The sequence below is a fragment of the Coturnix japonica genome, chromosome 12, assembly GCF_054131305.1.
Source record: "Coturnix japonica strain WE chromosome 12, WE-NBRP24, whole genome shotgun sequence".
Taxonomy (NCBI): Eukaryota; Metazoa; Chordata; class Aves; order Galliformes; family Phasianidae; genus Coturnix; species Coturnix japonica.
Window position 1 is genome coordinate 8,155,375 of NC_140674.1, and position 18,701 is coordinate 8,174,075.

The 18,701-nt window shown below is 38.1% G+C and overlaps 1 protein-coding gene across 4 annotated transcripts in view; it reads left to right on the forward strand.

The window, feature by feature from the left end:
- Nucleotides 1-17,376, forward strand: part of ACSL3 (acyl-CoA synthetase long chain family member 3) — a 36,099-nt gene extending 18,723 nt beyond the window's left edge. For 3 of the 4 annotated variants that reach the window (XM_015871347.3, XM_015871346.3, XM_085513550.1), the window contains exons 4-15: nt 126-235; nt 1,897-2,035; nt 3,627-3,777; nt 4,342-4,465; nt 4,698-4,769; nt 5,592-5,731; nt 5,872-6,044; nt 7,109-7,183; nt 8,147-8,338; nt 8,961-9,075; nt 11,593-11,750; nt 13,453-17,376. In XM_015871347.3, coding sequence (XP_015726833.2) covers nt 126-235; nt 1,897-2,035; nt 3,627-3,777; nt 4,342-4,465; nt 4,698-4,769; nt 5,592-5,731; nt 5,872-6,044; nt 7,109-7,183; nt 8,147-8,338; nt 8,961-9,075; nt 11,593-11,750; nt 13,453-13,616 — 1,613 coding nt within the window. In that variant the 3' untranslated portion in view covers nt 13,617-17,376. Of the gene's footprint in view, nt 1-125; nt 236-1,896; nt 2,036-3,626; nt 3,778-4,341; nt 4,466-4,697; nt 4,770-5,591; nt 5,732-5,871; nt 6,045-7,108; nt 7,184-8,146; nt 8,339-8,960; nt 9,076-11,191; nt 11,393-11,592; nt 11,751-13,452 lie in introns of all 4 variants that reach the window. The other variant, XR_014933534.1, reaches the window with a different exon arrangement.
- Nucleotides 17,377-18,701: the final 1,325 nt, after the last annotated feature.

The window sequence follows — 18,701 nt, forward strand, 5'->3', positions numbered from 1 at the left end:
AATAGCTGACAAATATTTTGACTGTTTGCCTTACTGGGAGCAGGTTAATCTCAGCCCCTTATTGTAAACTGTACTTGAAAGTGTAAAGTAAAATTCACTGGTTTCTTTTTGTTTTGTTGTTTCAGTTGTTACTCTGTATGCTACCCTAGGAGGTGCAGCAATAGTACATGGGCTAAATGAAACAGAGGTGACCACCATCATCACTAGTAAAGAATTGATGCAAACCAAATTGAAGGTCAGAAAGTGTTATTTATATCTTTTTTCCAGTATATCTGTTTGTTATTGTCAAAAGGTTTGGTAGCTGTATGAAATGATGAATTGCCTTTCTGTAGTGCAAAGACTTCTTATAAAACGAGGTCTTTGTATCTGTCTTCATATACATAAAATGATAGCCTTGAGATTTAGGCTCCAGGATGACTTCTGAGAGCAGGATGAACCAATTGTGCTATCAAAGAGCTGCAACCCTGTCTGAAACAGCACCTCCTGAAGAACTGCTGTGGTTTCTGGGTGGATTTGGAGCCTATAAACTCAACTGTTAAAGGAAATGGGAGGAACAGAAAAATGTATAAACTGTATATGAGTAACTAAATGTGATTATACTCCTGGTTTATTCTTGGATGCTTTCCCAGCAGAGAATTAATGTCTTACATCTCAAGATCAGTGCTTGAAGAGTCAGAGCTATTTTCTTGTGCAGAGAAAACTTATGAAGTATTAAAAAAAATATAAAAAATAGTCCCTCAAAATGGATTTTCATTTAAACCAATAAATTCCTGCAATCCAATAAGAATAGTTCGGAGTTTTAATGCCTTAACCAGTAGCAGTTCTAGGTGTCTTGTTTCAAACTCCAGTGTGCTGGAACTGGTCTGTCCCTTGGCTGTTTTCATAAGGAGGACTTCTAAGACTTGGTTGTTCCTTTTTCTGCAAGCTTTGATTTTGGGGGTACAACTGAGTCAGTGTCAGCTACTTACTGTGGCATGTCAGTGGCCAGCTGCTGTGGAACCTGTAGGCCAGCAGCACTCAGAGCTCAGGTAACTTATCCCTGTGTTGCTACTGCCAAGCCAAGAGGTATACGAAACAAACGTCATGTGGTAACTCTGTGATGGTTTGTTTATTTGGCAAAGCCCTGAGAGCAGGATACTGAGACCTTACCGACCCAGGTAGAATATGCAGGTGGAACTATGATTCTGTATGAGTTAAGCTATAGTGTGTATAAGGAAATAGATCTTTCACGCAGGGGACCTGCTTAATTAAAAATGCATTATTGCTCATTTTGAATGAGAATTTTCCAAACTTTATATTTCTTTCTCTTAAATTACTGGAATGATACTGTATATAATGCAAGCTGACATAATTAATCATTGTAAGAAAGTGAATTACTTCTGCTAGAGAATCTTTTCTTCTTTCTTCAGAACTTTGATAGCTGTTCTACCTCTCACAGTTTGCTTGGAATATTTAACTAGTACTTAAGTAATTATTTTATGTATTTTTTGCTTGGTGTTGGTTATTTCAGATAGTGTAGTAATCTAGTAATGACCTAAGTATTATTGTGAGCTCCATGATGCCCAGGCTCTTTTCTTCTCAATGTTCTTTGAGAGTAGATAGTCAGTAATCTCTGTTAATCTTCATAGTCTTAAGTGTGTGCTTCTTTTGAAATAAGACTCTGATTAATAAATAGTTGGAGAAATGTTTGGTCTTATAAATAGAAAGGTCAACTAGTCCTACAAATCTAAATGTGGAAAGCTTCAAGCTTTGTAGCCGTGTGAGCTCGACAAGTTTATGCTCTGTATTTTAAATCCTCAAATATTTTATGCCTCTTTTTTTTCCTTAATGTATGCACTAGATAACTTCTTTCTCTTGTTAACTCAAACCTCACAATTGATGTTTGAATTTTTACAGGAAATTGTTTCTCAAGTTCCACGGCTGCGACATATTATTACGGTGGATGGCAAACCAACAACATGGTCAGAATTTCCCAAGGGTGTCATTGTTCACACTATGGCTTCTGTGCAAGCTATGGGAGCCAAGGCAGATAGTGGTAGGTTACCTCTTCTTTCTGTTTGGTTCATCTGTCCAAATTTGATCCTACTTGATTTACCATTAAGTAAACTTGGAGAAACTGCAGGTCTCAGAAAACTATGCAGTTAGTAAAATGCTTTTAATAAAAATGGTCTTTTCCACAAGCAAGCACCACACATGCTGAAGAAAAACATTTAGGAGAAGCATTTAGGCCAGGGCAGAAACTTAAAACACGTTCGTATGATCAGTTGTATTTGAAAATGGGTTGTTTAAACCACACAGAGAAAATTATTCTCCATTTTTATAGCAGAAAGCATCAGGAAATCGCCATCATTAAATTTTGTTAGGTTCACAAATGTAAAATAGTTATCTAAATCTGACTGAACTTGGTCACTTTTATTATATTTCTGGAAATAGCAATCTATGGTGTTGATTTCTTGAGATCTATTTTTAACCCTTGCAGCACTTTTAAAATTAGAAGATGGAACTTTAGGTGTTTTAACTCACTTCTCATAGTGCCATTTTTATTCAGCTCTGAGGAGTAGGAGTATCTTGAGGTATCAAGATTTCATGGTATTCAGTACTTCTTGTTCTTTTTTTCTGTGTTTTCAGCATATTTTAACCACTGAAAGCCCATGAATGTTGGGATGAATTGTGTTTTAGGATTGTTATGGGTGATTAGTCCCATCTGCTGCTGAAGTTTAGAGGAATGTCAGGTTTGCTGCTGATATGGTGTCCTCTCAATTGTTGTAAAAAAGTGTCTAATCTTCTTTCTCCAGTCTTTCAAACAGTGTATGCTGTAAACTATAGTAAAAGGACATTACCTTTATTGAGTTAGCCACTCGTAAATTATGGAATACTGCGAGTAGTTATGTTCTGCTCTCATTATATTAAGTAAATGTACTTATTTTTATGTTGTTTCCTCTGTGTCGGTCATTGTACAGGATGGACAGGGTTCAATGAGCGTAAACTTTTAAATATGCTTTCACTGTTCTCATGGAGTGTACATGTTGTGCTGCATGTGTTGCGCATTATGCAGCATTTCCTTTGAGTACCCAGTTTGCTTTCATATTTTCTTGTTTTCAGTGCAAGTATTTGAAAACACTTTAATCCTATTAAAGCTGTTGAATTTAAATGTTTATGGAAACTGGAGCTCATGTTGGCCCAGCAGAACCATGCCCTGACTACTATGGATGATGCATGTTGTCCCTCTTCTGGGAAGTGCATGGCAAAGTAGATTTGTAAATAGGGATTTACCTTGTACCAGCGTGGAGCATACTTTTATGAGCTATCAAAGCTGAGAGGCATTTTGGAGAAGTGAAGATCTGTCCATTTATCTTCTCTTTTGGAAGATAAAACATTGTTTCAGCAGGCTAGAGCGACCACTGGAAGTATTACTCCACTCATACAAAGAAGTTCCCTCCCTTTGTGGAGGCCTTTAAGCATAACCATAGTCTTCTCAAATGAAAGCAAAATGTTGTAGCAGTAGTCAAGAGTATTATATTAGAACAATTGCTATAGTGTGTTAACTTGTAAGGCCTACCAATCTGATAGGCTATCTATGCATTCTATATGCTTTTTTCTTTTTTTTTTTTTAATGAAAATTGCAGGAAACAAACAGCAAGCCAGGCCTGTACCCTCTGATATCGCAGTGATCATGTACACAAGTGGATCCACAGGAATTCCCAAAGGAGTTATGATCTCCCACTGCAACATAATTGCTGGTATAACTGGAATGGCTGAAAGGATTCCAAATCTGGGGTATGTTCCAACTCTTACCTAAAGGTGTATGTGGGTAGCTACGTATAATTATAGTGTAAAATTTAAAAAGTGTTATATTACTCTGTCTTTGACTCATTGCATCATGCACTGATGTCTGAGCATCTTCCAGTACTGTGTTGAATGACATGAGTGTTCCATGTGCTATCTTTCTCATTGTCTGTATGCTGGCAAGACTGGGACGCAAAGCCTGTGAGAACACCTTGCATTAGAGTGCTTGAAATCTGCCTTAAGCAGCACTTCTTTAGCTAGTGTTACCTTCTGTGTTTTGTTTCGGCTTGGTGCAGATTTTAATATAATCTGCAGAGTTGCCTGTGCAGCTCTAGCCCAGTTAATGGTCTTGGGATGTGTAAACATAGCACTTCATTCATGCTATAAACCTACAGTTACCACTTAGGCAATTTTTGAGATGAAGCCCATCATATTTGAAATACATTCATAAGCTCATAGGCATTCTTCCACTTACTGTTCTTCTGAAAGCTTCAAGTAAATTTAGCTTAGTGACTGACTTTAATGGCGTGGTATAAACTCAACGATACTTTTCAGGGAAAAAGACATTTATGTTGGCTATTTGCCTCTTGCCCATGTTCTGGAGCTGAGCGCTGAACTTGTGTGCCTGTCTCATGGATGCCGCATTGGTTACTCTTCACCTCAGACATTAGCTGACCAGGTACGTTGTTGATGTAAGACCATATGGAGAAGGGGGAAAAAAACTACTCATGTCAGTTCTTGGTTATAGATCCCAAGAAACAGGATATCAGCAGTTATGACTGGAATACTGAGGGAGTTTAATTGTTGACAAGAGAATTAAAACAGTCATTTGGAAGATGTGCTATGGCATTTTGTTTCTTAAGTTACAAGTCTTGAAGTGTGTTTGCTAATGAACTTGTTCGTTGTTTTAGTCCTCTAAAATCAAGAAAGGAAGCAAAGGTGATGTTACTACACTTAAACCAACCCTAATGGCAGCTGTCCCGGTAAGTTGCTGAAGGATGTAACAGTGTTAAAAATGTAATTCATAATTTAAGCTTTATCATCAAAATAAATGCAGAGATTGTTTAAAAAATAAAAACTAGAATCTTGGACGTTAAGGTAGCATAAAATAATGTTATTGGTGTTTATTTATATATGATGGTGTTTATTCTCAATATGTGTCATAAACTTTTAAAATAGTTTAAATAGCTGTGGGGATTACACTGCCATTTTAGTTCTCTACTCATAATATGCTCTATGTATGTATACTACGTATAATACTACGTATTTACATATCTGTGGGTATGTACTTTCTTCACAAAGGCTGTTTTAAATCATATGTATATGATATATAAAAACATAGAACTACACATGTAATAATACATAAGTGATTTGAAAACAGCCTCCATGTGATGAAAATAGCCTTTGACAAAGACTTGTGTCATTAAAGCCTTTCTGAGAAGAGAGGCTGTATTTCTACCTTGTAACCTGTTAAGGATGGTGTTTCCTTGTTTAGCCATGTGCTAGGTTTCACACTGATTTGTCATGTGCAAGATGGTAGTGAAGAGAGAAATGGACTCTGTCTTGTATAATGCTTCATAGGATGAGGGTGGTTGACAGCAGGCATACTGGGATTGAACAGTAATCCTGTTCAGATTTTTGCTCTCCTCATTTAATTTTAGTGTTTTGTTATGATTTACTAATGGAAGAGGAAACAGCTGGGAGTGGTTGATTGTCTGAACTATATTAGGATTTCTAGATCACTTCCTTTTTCTTGTATTGATTGCATGATTTCTTTTACTTTGAGTTGGTCTTTCTTTAACTAGGAAATTATGGATCGAATCTACAAAAATGTCATGAATAAGGTAAATGAAATGACGAGTTTCCAGCGAAATCTATTTATATTGGCCTACAATTACAAAATGGAACAGATTTCCAAAGGTTACACGACCCCACTCTGCGATAGGTAATTTTAAATTTATTTTTAATGGCATCAAAAAATATGTTTCAAGTCTTACCACATGAAACATATATAAATCAAATACAAAATCAGCTACTCCCTCGTTTTATTTTTAAGTGATAAATATTCTTGTCTTTGTGTTTTAGCCTTATTTTCCGGAAAGTACGAATGCTGTTAGGTGGAAAAATCCGCATCCTGCTTTGTGGAGGAGCTCCGCTCTCTGCTGCTACTCAGCGATTTATGAACATCTGCTTCTGTTGCCCTGTAGGGCAGGGGTATGGCCTCACTGAATCAGCTGGAGCTGGAACAATCACAGAAGGTTGGTGTTGGTGTGTCCTGCAGGGTGCTGTGATCCACACTGCGTGCTCTGCATTGATAATTTCTAACAGTGCCTTTATTTGGTGTGTGCCTTAAAATATAATTGGGTAATGCTGGGAATTTCTCTTCATCTAAAAATTAATGAAACAGTTTTCATTTTGACACATTCATTTTGGCCTACATACAGTGTTCTCACTCATGATAGAGAAACCTGTGATAGTGTGAATGGGATCTTGACAGTGTTCTGTTTACTGGTTGAAGTTAATAAATTTGCTCTTATTTTGATGAGCATATAGAAACATTAGGAAGATAATAGCAATTAAAAAAAATGAATTCAAGAACTTGTGCCAGACTTTAACTTCATTTAACTTCATGGTTCCATTTGCCCTAAAATTTCTATTAGTCCTAAAATTTCACTCATATTCTGTGGTGGCAAAACCACTCAGAGCTCCTGGTTTTTTGACAGTGGTGTGATGTACCTACGAGTCAGATAGGGATGTCGAAGGCTCATTGCTAGTTTGTGCTGGGTTGTAGAACGTGTGTTATGTTCCTTGTTGACTACGGGTTAGTGGTATGTGGTTTTTGTTCTAAGAGGTTTTTGGTAATAGTTTCTTCAGAAGATTAGGGAAAAAGTAATAGTGGAACTGTAATATGAGTGATGCCCTCTTCAGTAATTCTGTCTGTGAAGTGGCTCAGGTGCAGAAGTGTTGGGGACTGAAACCAGGGAAGTGAATTAAAAAATAGAATCTTCACATTTGGATGAGATGAAATTGCTTGTCGTTTCAAAGTCAGGCAAGTACTGTTGAAAGTTGTGATGCTTTCCGCAGTGTGATCCATGTGGGCAGCTTATCGTCAGAACTTTGTGGCTGGAGCTGCCTCTAAATACAGACGTCTGACTCTTGCAGGATAAGAGTTTTATCTGTATTACCTTGCTTGTTTGTTTTGTTGTATATGTTAAACTTCAGGAGTATGAATAAATTAAACAAAGTACATGAGAACATAAATTTTTTTCTACTCTTTTTTTTTTAATCTGGAAAATCCTTTTTTTTTTTTTTAATATTGTAGTTTGGGACTACACTACAGGGAGAGTTGGAGCACCTTTGGTTTGCTGCGAAATCAAGTTATTGAACTGGGAAGAAGGTGAGAAGTTCTATATGTGATTAAATGATGATGTATTTGCAAGAGCTTTAAGCTGGTTTCTATTGGATTTTGCTTGGTAGTGCTATCTAGAAGACTGTTTGTTTTCCTGATCCTACTTTTACCTATTATATACATATGATCTTCAGGGAGAGCAAAACCAGTTTCTGTGTTTGAAGCCATGTTTCTATATTAAAAAGACATCTAGACAAGCTATCAACACTTGAATAGTGTTTTGACTAGGTTATATTTTAACTTTTATTCCAGTCACTGTAAATGCAGTTTGGAGAAGCCGTTTGTACAGGAGAGGGTGCAAGTCTTGTGTTGTATCTTGGAGTTGATGGATTCAGTAGGATTTAACTAAAATATGTGCATAATATCTTCTGTTGCCATTAATAAGTTTTAAAATAGTCTCCCTAATATTATTAATAAAAGACATAAAACAGTGATGTATAGAAAGGTAGCTTAGTGGATGCTATATAAAGTACACTTGATGACATTTGAAGTGTGTTTAGACCACTTCCACTTAGGTAAGCTCTTATGTACTGTAGAGTATACCTACATAGTACGTAAGGGAATTTAGGGGTAACATGAAACCTCAGATTTTGGTGGGTTTTGTTCCTAAAATATAAAGTGATTGTTTTCTTTTCTTGATGTGAGCCTTGAGGAGGCCAATGGTGTGTGTCAATTCTGGCAAAAAATGAACATAAAAAAATTGCATGGACATGGCATTTTCCTCCATACGTATTTGAGTTTCACTGTTTGTGAGCATGCCTGTTAAATAGTTGTTCATATGCTGGAAGGAATTAGAACAAGCGGTTCTCTCACTGAACTGCTTAGACTGAGTTTTCAAGTGGTAACTTTGCCTAAGGGCTTACTAAATTTGTTGGTATTTGAATACAAAAGTAATAGGGATTCTTGCTTTGGAATGTATTTTTAATACTTGTTAACTGGAACAATTCTCAGGTGGATATTACAACACTGATAAACCATATCCTAGAGGTGAGATTCTTATTGGAGGACAAAACGTGACTGTGGGCTACTATAAAAATGAAGGACGAACCAGAAAAGATTTCACTGTTGATGAGAATGGGCAGAGGTGGCTCCATACTGGAGATATTGGAGAGTTTCATCCAGACGGATGTCTAAAAATTATTGGTGAGTTCTTAAATTCAGGTAAACATATATATATGCACATCTGTTTTTCAGGGCTGTGTCTTGCTGTAGTTAACAAAAAATCTGCATCTCTTGGCATACAAAGGTGGGTCTGGCCCTCCACCTTTGGCCTTCTTTGGGCTGCATACAATAAGCTCAAGTAATTTGGGCTTAATTTGCAGTTTCAATTGTTGTCATGTTTCATATAACCGACAGTCACTATTTAAATATGGTTTTAGTCTAGGAATAAATAGCAAAATATCACCAAATGCTGTAGCCCTCCTGCCTCAGACATCTGAATGTCTAACAACAATGTGTGTTTCTAGCCAGATGCTGGCTTTTCTGTAATTCTAGTTGTCTTCCCTTTATATGCTAGTGCTGTGATATAGGAAGTGCTGGTTTACAGGCAGAAAATCTGTGCAGCTGAAATGTGGCTCATGCTTTAGTGAGGGATAGGTTAATAAAATAGAAGCCTGTAAATGTGACATTAAATGCTTCCAGGACGTACTCCAAACATGAGTCAGCTTGCTTTCTGATGTGTATACATACATCTCAGAGAAGTATAAAATCAATGTCAAACTTCTGTGTTGCATAACTAACATTAGATTTCATTCTTTGTCAATAGATCGTAAAAAAGACCTTGTAAAACTGCAAGCGGGAGAATATGTTTCTCTTGGCAAAGTAGAAGCAGCTCTGAAGAATCTTCCGCTGGTAGATAACATTTGTGCATATGCAAGCAGGTGAGAAGCAGCTGGTGTTTTGTTATTGCTGTATTCTTTCTCTGTTTTTCCTGAAGCTATAAGCAAAATGTTTTGTGTGGATATTTTCAACTCTTATTTAAAATACGATGGAATAGTGTTCTTTGTGAAAACTAAAATGTCTGAATTGTATCTTTTTCTTTTCCCATCATTTTTTGGAGTCTCTTTCATTTCCCTCTTTTCCAATCTGAAGAACAACTGAGCTCTAGCTGCTTTCGTAACAGATGTTAATCACGCACTTTAGAGTTATTACTTATACAAGCCCTAGCACATCTTGCTGTTTGCTGTATTTAACTGTGATCTGTTCTTCAGAGGAAGGAGGGAGTAAAAACAAAACCAATAGCCCACAAGCTGACTTGTACCCCTGCAAAACACCCACAGAAACCCCAAAGCTTGAAGGCTCTGTAAATACCATGCAGACTCACAGCTAACAAATAGCGATAAATGTGCTTTCAATTTCTAACTGTACTACTAAATTAGACATGTAAGGGCTCAGACATATCTTAAGTTTCTATTTCTAGAATTTCCTGTCTATACATAGTATAGACTTAAATGTATAAACATACTTCAGATGGTCTTGTTTTCCTGTTGTCATTTTCGAGCTTCTGAATGATCCGGAATACTCTATTTAGCATGGCCACTATAATTCCACTTAATTTTGAAGGAAGCTGGAGCAGACAGCAGAGAATTGCTCTGTAATGGTAGACTGAAAACTGAACTTCTGGTTTGTTCACCTGGTTCTGTGTTATTTCATAACTAACAGTCATGGTGTGACATCAGTTTTGATAGTTCTGGAAAAATAGGCATTGGAGCTAACACTGCTGAGAAGCTTTCATGATATTAAGCTTTCATTGTGGTTTTCACCCAATGGGTACATCTCAGATTTGGCTGCATGAAGTTACATGCATGTTCTGAGTGCTCTCTGTAATTGATGGCCGTAGCCTTCTACAGATGGCGATTTCTGCAGTGCTAGGATTGAAGTTCATTATCAGAAGTGCACTGTCAATTTTTTTTGCTAATTTTCTAAGGTAAACGTGACCATCTGCAGTGTACTAGAATACTTCTAAAAGGCCTGTCAATTTCAGTAATTCTCTTGCAATTGACACATCTAGTATGTAATGCTTCACACGCATTCACAGATGATTTGCGAAGTTATGGTAACTATGTTTTGTAATAGTCAAGTATAAGGATATCTGAAATGGATTTGTCCGGTCAATCTGAAGCATTCCTTAAGTAGAAGAGTTATCTGTTTTATCACTCAATCTAGCAAAGCATACTTATTCATTTTGTTGGTAATTTCTTTGTCATTGACCTAATTTTTATTGTGGTGTAAGATCACTGTAGTCAAAGAGTACTGTTATCTTTTTTGTATGGGTGTAAAAAAAACCACCCCACCAGCTGGTAGTAGTTGAGTAGGAATTGATATTGATCACCAAATGTCATGCTGTTGCACACAGGTAAATACATGGCATAATCAAATGTGTAACCAACCAGATGCGCAGTAATCTTTTTGCTTTACTAAGTGTTAAAGGATTTTAGTTCTGGACACAACGCTTGGGAAAAGGTGGACCACCTAAAAAGAGTCCAGAAGAAAACTGGGAACAGCATCTGCTTGGAGCTCAGTGAGGCACAAACAATAAGGAAGGGACACTGCTTAAAATCCCAAAGAAATTTAAGAGGGGAAAAGAGACAGGAAAGCTGAGAAGTCAAAACAAAACAACCAACCAAAAACAGTTTCAATTCATGATAAATGGCTTTTGTGGTGAGGAGAGATATGTTATGTAGCAACTCTATACATAAGGTTCTGTTCACATTTTCCTTAAGCTTTTTACCATCTCAGAAATCATGATTTCTTGTTTCAGGGATAATTGTTTCATTGTTTTCCAAAGACTTTGAGATAATGGCTTTGTATGTTCTAGACATATCAGAAGTAGACAAAAATTGCCACCAGTAGAGAGCGTGTGGAGAACCACTTGAAAGAGAAAGAGAAGTTACTTCCCCTACAGAAGCAGGCGTTCTTTGAGATGTGTTGTGCATATGCTTATTCCACAATCTGCTCTCCAACCCCTCTTCACTGCAGTCCTCTGCTCCTCTACAGTAACTGGATTTCTGCAGTTGAGAGGAAACTGAGGTAGGGAAGCTGCACACCTGTCTTCATACCAAGATGCAAAGCATGAGGAGAGGCAGGGCGCATTGACATCGTATGGGTTCTGCTTCCCCAAAGCTTTGAGCATGAGGCACAGTGGAATATGCATATGGACAGCACACCTTGAAGCAATCCAGTTGTGGTAAGGGTAAGGTAAGTAGCTTCTCTTTCTACTTACTTTTAAGCAGGCTAAGGTGATTTGCATACTACTTCAGAAAGATAATCAGGGGAACAAAAGTCAGTTGTTAAGAGCCATATCCCTGTATGAACTGCAATTTCCTCATCTCGTAATGTTGTTGTTGAAGAGTCATTAACTTCACAAAATTCATACTAAAATATGTTATACTTCTCAGTTTCCATTCTTACGTCATTGGATTTGTTGTGCCAAATCAAAAGGAGCTTGTAGAACTAGCTCGAAAGAAAGGATTTAAAGGAACCTGGGAAGAAATCTGTAACAGTTCAGAGATGGAAAAAGAGGTACTGAAGGTGCTGGCTGAGGCTGCCATGGCAGGTGAGTAGCTGGATAATTGTGGGCAGTAAGTGTCTGTGAAAAGGACAGGCGTATGCCCTAAAAGTATTTCCTCATGCATATGGATTTTGTTATATATTCATAGAACATACATGGAGTGAAATTTCCATAAAGCAGTTTGGTTGCTTATGTCTTTGTGTCTAATGCTGTTTAGGATTTCCTATAGTATCATCTTGACCTTCTGCCTCTAGACCAGAATAAAGTGGGTCTCCTATAGACTGGTAATACATACTGTGCTGAGTACTAGACAGTCTCATGTGCTTCATACTTACACGTAGGTGAATGAAACAAGCCCACAATGTTGTGGGTTCTCCTAGCCTCCATTGTCTTATATCTGAGGGAAAGCTGTGCCTCGTGGCTTTAAGAAGCCTTCTTCTGATTTAACATTTCAGTCATATTTTGAAGTTATGTAATTATCAGTATCCATACTGTCTTGTGGCAGAGTTGCTCGGTTCAGCAATGTTAGAGGCGAAGAAATGCCTCTTCTGTATTTTATCCCTGCTGTCTGCAAGGGTCATTTGGTTCTGCTGAGCTCTTGTGCTGGAAGAAGCAGTGAATGGTCACAATGGCAGCCAGGGATTTTTTCAGTGTCTATTATACTTCCCTCTCAGCTGTGTCTTTATCATGCTAATTGCTTGTAATCTACTTAGCTGTTCTGGTGCGGAATTATTCAGTGGCACAGTGATATTTTGTTTCTTCTTATGTAACAATTTCTGCCTTTTTTTTTTTTTCCTTCCTTATTTTGACCTTTTCTGAGAGCTGAACTTTTGTCACATAACTGTTATTGCCACAGAATGTTTCTTAAATTGTCACTGCGGAGGTTCAATTCATTTTTCCTCATGCATCCTCTTCTACATCTTTCTGCAGTGAGTGTTTTCCCCTGTTGTGCAGTCATTCAGTATTGTGATGTCTTTCAGTAGCTCTTTGCAACTTGCCTTCATCTTTTCCACCCTGGATAATTCTATACTTCCAGCAGTCTGTCCTGTTAGCCTTCACCTCTCCTTCATATTACTTGTGAATACCTTAAGCTATGTGAGTAGCATATTTGCACGTTTGTGATGCTGGAATATAATCTTAAGATGAATACAGACTCAGTAGAGCAATAGACTTTTATTTTCACGTCCATATCTCTAGCAGATCTTCCTTCAAGGCACGGAGCATACAGGGAAGTTCTTTTTGAGGAGCTGCTGGGATGTACAACATTGCATTTTTTTGAGTAGCACTGACTGTTTGAAGAGGATTCTATTGTTGCAACTATTTCATTAAAATGGATGAAACAGAATATCTGATTTAATCCTTAGGCACTTATTACATACACTTTGTGTTATTTTATATGGTTTTGTTTTTCCCTTTGGTATCGTAGGCTTTAAAGTATGCACTGAGGCTTTTCTGAAGCTAGGGAACAGCGCAGGCAGCCCAACATCTGAGCCTTATTCCAGTATTTTTGTGGGAATTGGAGAATAAGCACTGGTAGATCCTGCAGCTGTGTGCGTGATCACTCTGGGGTTTTCAGAGCCTGACTATAGGGTATTTGTGAAATGCTTCTTCAGTGATTTCCTATGCTTCTCTGTGTGAGAATATGGATCCTCATTTTTTTTAATTAATTGTATGAAGATGCTTATGTTACGTTTTGTATTGTAAAAACGGTTGTGTGATTTTTATTTATTATTTTATTTCTTTGTAGCTAATCTGGAGAAGTTTGAAATACCAGTAAAAATCCGTTTGAGCCCTGACCCTTGGACCCCTGAGACTGGCCTAGTGACAGATGCGTTCAAACTAAAGCGCAAGGAGCTCACGGCTCATTATCAGATGGACATCGATCGGATGTACGGAACAAATGTAAAATAAATATTTTTCTGCACCATTTTGCTACAGTGAGCTCGGATCAAATAGGAAATACTTGAATTGCCTGTCTCAGCACTTGAGATCAAACACCAAACCACCATTCCTCATTTGGAGCCTAAACTGTTATTTCTGATAACATCACCTCGATGACCGGCGAGTTTAGTAAAATCTTAAGGCAGCAAACTCGTGTCTGTCTCCTTTTTTCCCAGTTTTCTCTTCTACCTTGTCAGTTCTTGGATTCTCCTGACTGTTTTGGGAAACCATGATTCTGAAGCCTCAAGTTTTTAAACATTTATAAATCCTGTATAATGTTTTATTTGTATCTTTAACATTTGGATGTATATAGGGAGAACTTGGCTATGTAAGAAATGGTAATACTGGGGGCCTTTTTTTACCTAACTATTTATAGATAAGGTACTGATGTTGTGACGTTATGTAAATTAAAAATGCTTATAATGAGATCACTGTTGAACAGAGGACCAGGTTATTTGCTGCTGTGGTATTTTTCTGTGTGAATCTAAGGGAGAAAATGTTTGACATTACAGCTTGTTTAAAACACCTCTAATATGTGCCTAATGGTTTCTTTTATTTTTGTCTGAAAGTGAAAAGGTGGTCATGGCACAGCTCTGCATTAAGGTGGGTGACAGTGCAGGTGTTGGTGAGCATCTTTTGTATTAAATAACACTAACACAGCAGAAATGAAATGCAAGAATAATCTCTTGAATACAGAAGCCCCTTGAAGTAGCTTATGACCATTCCATACAGTAGTTGAACTGTACAGAGCTAATAAGAACTCTCAGAATTAATTTCAGTTAATGCTTTATAAGTTTAACAGTGTCTGTTTAGCAGAGGGACTGCAGCAAATCCCATTCTGTTTTCTTGTTAGGTTTGGACAACACAGTGGGTTTACTATTTGGGTTGTACAAGTATGATTACAGCCCTGTTCTGTGCTAGCTGCAACCCAAATCTTACTGGGGAGAGGGGAACCTAAAGTCCTAATAGCAGTTATGTTCTCAGTTCACACAGTGCCTAGCTGCCCTTTGTGCCATTACAAATCTCCCTTTTAATGTTGTGTTCTTCTATTCAGAGGTTTGGGGTTTTTAGTTTTTATTTTTCATTTTAAAAACAGATATTTGAGGTATTTGTCAGCCAGAGCTGTATTTGTATTACTTGTCTAATCATTACACCCGAATTCTTACTTTGGGAAGGAGCCTCAGTTTCTGTTTTGCTGTAGATATGTGAATATTGTTTGAAAAGTTACCAGAGATCTCTTTATCATTTAGATTTGTTTCAGCTTTGAGTTTTCATCTCAAAATATTTCTAGGAAGAATAATCACAGTTCCGTCAGAATGTGAAAGACCCATACATCCCCCAGCTTTGTGATGGAGCAGGTACAAAAACAGTGTTCATTTGGAGATGATTCCTATGTGTATCATATTGGCAGTGCTAAAAGTTGAGGTCTTGCTGCTCACTTAGTAGTATGTTATGGTAGCCTATGGCAGTTCTGAACAGCAGAAGGTTTGACTGGGGAAGGGAATTCCTGCTGCTAGCACTCAGAGTTTTGATGTGACAGTTGTGGTTACAGAAAGCAGTTTCAGAGCAGCTGAATGTTATCAAGTAGGTCTGAGTCTTGGAAAAAGGCTGAGAAGGTTTGTGCTGTTCTTCATTAGGTTATTGCGGATTCCCTCTTCTGCAGTCTATGAAAGATTGTTGTGTTTGTGGTGTAACAGGTGAAATGGAAATACAGAAAACAAGCAAAAAGCAGAACTGCTTTTATAAGGGTAATGCCTTCAGGTACATAGATAATAAATGATAGGTAAAGATTCATATTGGAAATGAACTGTCAGGATGTGGAAGTTGCCAGGACCGCAGGGCAGTGTGGTGCTGTGTCTGTCTTCCATCAGCAGGTTCTTAAGGTGTTTGCACTCAGCACAGGGTGTGCATTGCTCAAGTGGTTTTTGATGATTATGGTTAATAAATCGCTCAAGTACTGTTACTGTGTATATCACCTGGTGCTTCGTGCAGCAGATTTGATTTGTTTGGTGAATTCAAAAGGAATTGGAAATTGTTATTCCAGAGTTTACATGCAGTTTTGGGTGAATTGTGTAAATGAAACTAAAATCATTTGGTATTAATAGTTCTCTTTTTTTTCTCTCTGATTGGGCTGCAGTCTGTATTTGATGATGATGATTATTTTCAGTTCAGGTTTTTTATGTTTAATGTTGGTATCAGTATAAATAGCTCCTCCTCCTTCAGGAATCAGATTCATTGCGGAACTTTTCTTACATGGGATGTGAAGTTGAATTGGTTCATCAATTTCAGCTTCAGTGTTGAAGTTCTGAAAGACTTATAAAATATTTGGATGGGCTTAAAAAAAAACTCATGGTGAGCGTGATAATGTAATGCTGCTCGGCTCTGCCTTCTTCCAGCTCCCATTGAGGCCAGTGAGTGCTGTGACTGGTAGGGATCTGGGGCTGCCACCACGTTGGCACCATGTGCACTGCTGAGCTGAAAGACAACTGGAGGGAGTCTGAAATGCTAGTGGTACCGGTGTAGATGTACAATGCATTATTCACTTATAATGCCAGCAATTTGCCTGGTATCTTCCCGTTTTCTTTTTTCAGTCTTCCTATGCCCAGTGTAGAAAGAAACAACAGAACCACCTGAGGGCACATATTGCACGTGTCCCAAATGCTGTAGGCAGCTGTAGAGTGAGCTATGAGAAGTGCTTGGTTAGCAGTAACAGCCTTCATCCTGTGGGGAAGCTTGCATTGAGAAGAGCTGTGACTTTTGAACAATCTGAGTTCAAATTGAGAACAAAGGGTATATACCTCACCTGAGGGGCCCCAAACGGGGGTGGGATTTTTAACAGAACTTTTGTAAATATAAGCCTTGCAGAATTTTGGACCATTGGGAATGGTAACTATTTTCTCTGCTGTGAGAATTTATGTAGCATAAAAATGTATTTCATTTATAAAAATGACTGTCCAAGAAATTCCAAGGATGCTGTGAATCTCCTATAACAAATCCCATAACTACTTAAAAATATATCAGGACTTTAGACTAAATTCAATCTAGACATGATAAATGTTCTTTGTGGAGAATATCGATTCGTGGAACAGGTCAGGAAATTAACAAATAGCGTCAGCAGAGACCTTGTGAGTTTACCAATGCTGCTGTTACTGCAGTTTGCACATGCAAGAGCCATACCTCAGTGGGAAGCTGTAGGTCAGCAGTGAAGTATTTGGCTGAAATGAAAGCAAAGAACAACGTGGAACTGAAGGTAAGAACATGATGTGTATCCTCGTGCTGCTGGCTTGATGGCTAGTAGCTGGAAGGGTTGAAACCATGCACAAAAACATCCTGTAAAGCTTGGAAGTCTGTGTGCAGAAATTGCTGTGGGATGAACCTGTATCCTGCTAGAATGCACAAGCTTTCTGTACTAAAGCTACGTGTAGGCCACACCGTGCAGCCTTTATGTGGTGCAGTAACTACTTTGGAGTAGGTGTTAATTTGTGTACGTCTGTTTCTGATCAGAGGAACTATTTTCAACTTGTGTACACCTTGGGCTGGGCTGAGAAATCAATTGAACGACCGGTTGTATATTTCTGTAATAGGTTAATTAATTTAAACTCCTTTTCAATGTGATCTTGGTTGTTACTAGGACCTGCCTGAACGTTGTATATCCTAATTGAGTTATATTGTATGAATTATTTATTTGTAATTGGATATCATGTTTCAAAAATAAAATTAATTTCACAAATCAGGCGCCGTATGTCCAGTTTTTAAAGCAGCTTTTCATTTTTATCAGGCTGATTTTTATCAGTCTAGTTGTAAATCAGTGACTTGACTAACAAATGAGAATGTGTCAGTTGATGGATGGGAGTGGATTAGTTGAAAGCACATTCAAAACGTTGCCTTCAAGGAGAAGTGTTGGCTGGGATGTTTGCTCTCCCTGCATTGCTCCTGTTTGTTATCTGGGTGTTTTTCTTTGTCAATGGCCATGCCCTTGTGTTGGCAGATGGGGAAGATTCTGGTTGACTGCTCAGTTGTTTGCGATATGCATGTGTTGGCGGTTTATATTTCTGCATGTTAGGATTGCAGCTGGCTTCTCTCTGGACAAGGTAACAGTTGTCCTAATGCACAGGGCTTGCCGGCTCAGTTGTAAAGCAGTGACTTGCCACTATATTTCTACTTTTGAAGAGCACCAGCATGTTAAAACCTTGCAGCTGGAAGATGCTGACAGTTCCTAGTCTCCAGGTTTATTAGCACCTCCGTTTGGTGTTCAGGTTTTGAGTTTATGGGTCAAATTGGGAAGTGATGCTTGATGTTTGCAAATGGATTTCTGAAGGTCTTGAGCAGATAGATCAAAGATTGTGGGTTTGATTTCCCAGACTGTTGCTGGTAATTCAACCTGGAGGCAACTCAGCTTTTAATGCCTCTTTATTTTTCTCTTTCCTCGCAAACTCCTGATATGCACAGAGTCATAGTGCTGGCTGAATGTTGAGCCTTCTCTGCTGGGTTGCTGATCTTGGTCTGTTTAACCAGCCATGGGGGGGGCTCCAGCTTCCTGCTGGGTTTCAGTTCTCATCAAAGTTATTGCTTTCTTTCCTTCAAATGACTTTTTTTAATGTTGAATTCATTTAGGGTAATATAACCCATGTAATGCCCCCCCCCCCCCCCCTCTTAAGCACCCACAGCTGCTAAAATGCCTTTTAGGAGGATCTTTTTAAATAACATAAACCATCCAAGACTGTTGTAGTAGGTAATTTATGATAGCGAATGATTTCAGAAAGGATAAGTATGTAACCATTTAAGGAGCTCTACTTGTCAGGGGAAAAAGATCTGTTAAGGAAATATTGGAAAGATATAAGATTCAAAATAATTGATATAATAACTTTGTCTGAAAATATCCTGAACTGCTGCACTGTTACTGCTTTCTACAGGAGAAAGATCTAGGGGAGATAGGAGGGAATGAGAGCACCTGACTGGCTGAAAGGCCCTTTAGTCAGCTGTCCTGAGCTGTGAAAGAAATAGAGCTTTCTTTCAAGACTTAGGAGTAATGTGATTTTTAGTATTTCTGTGTAT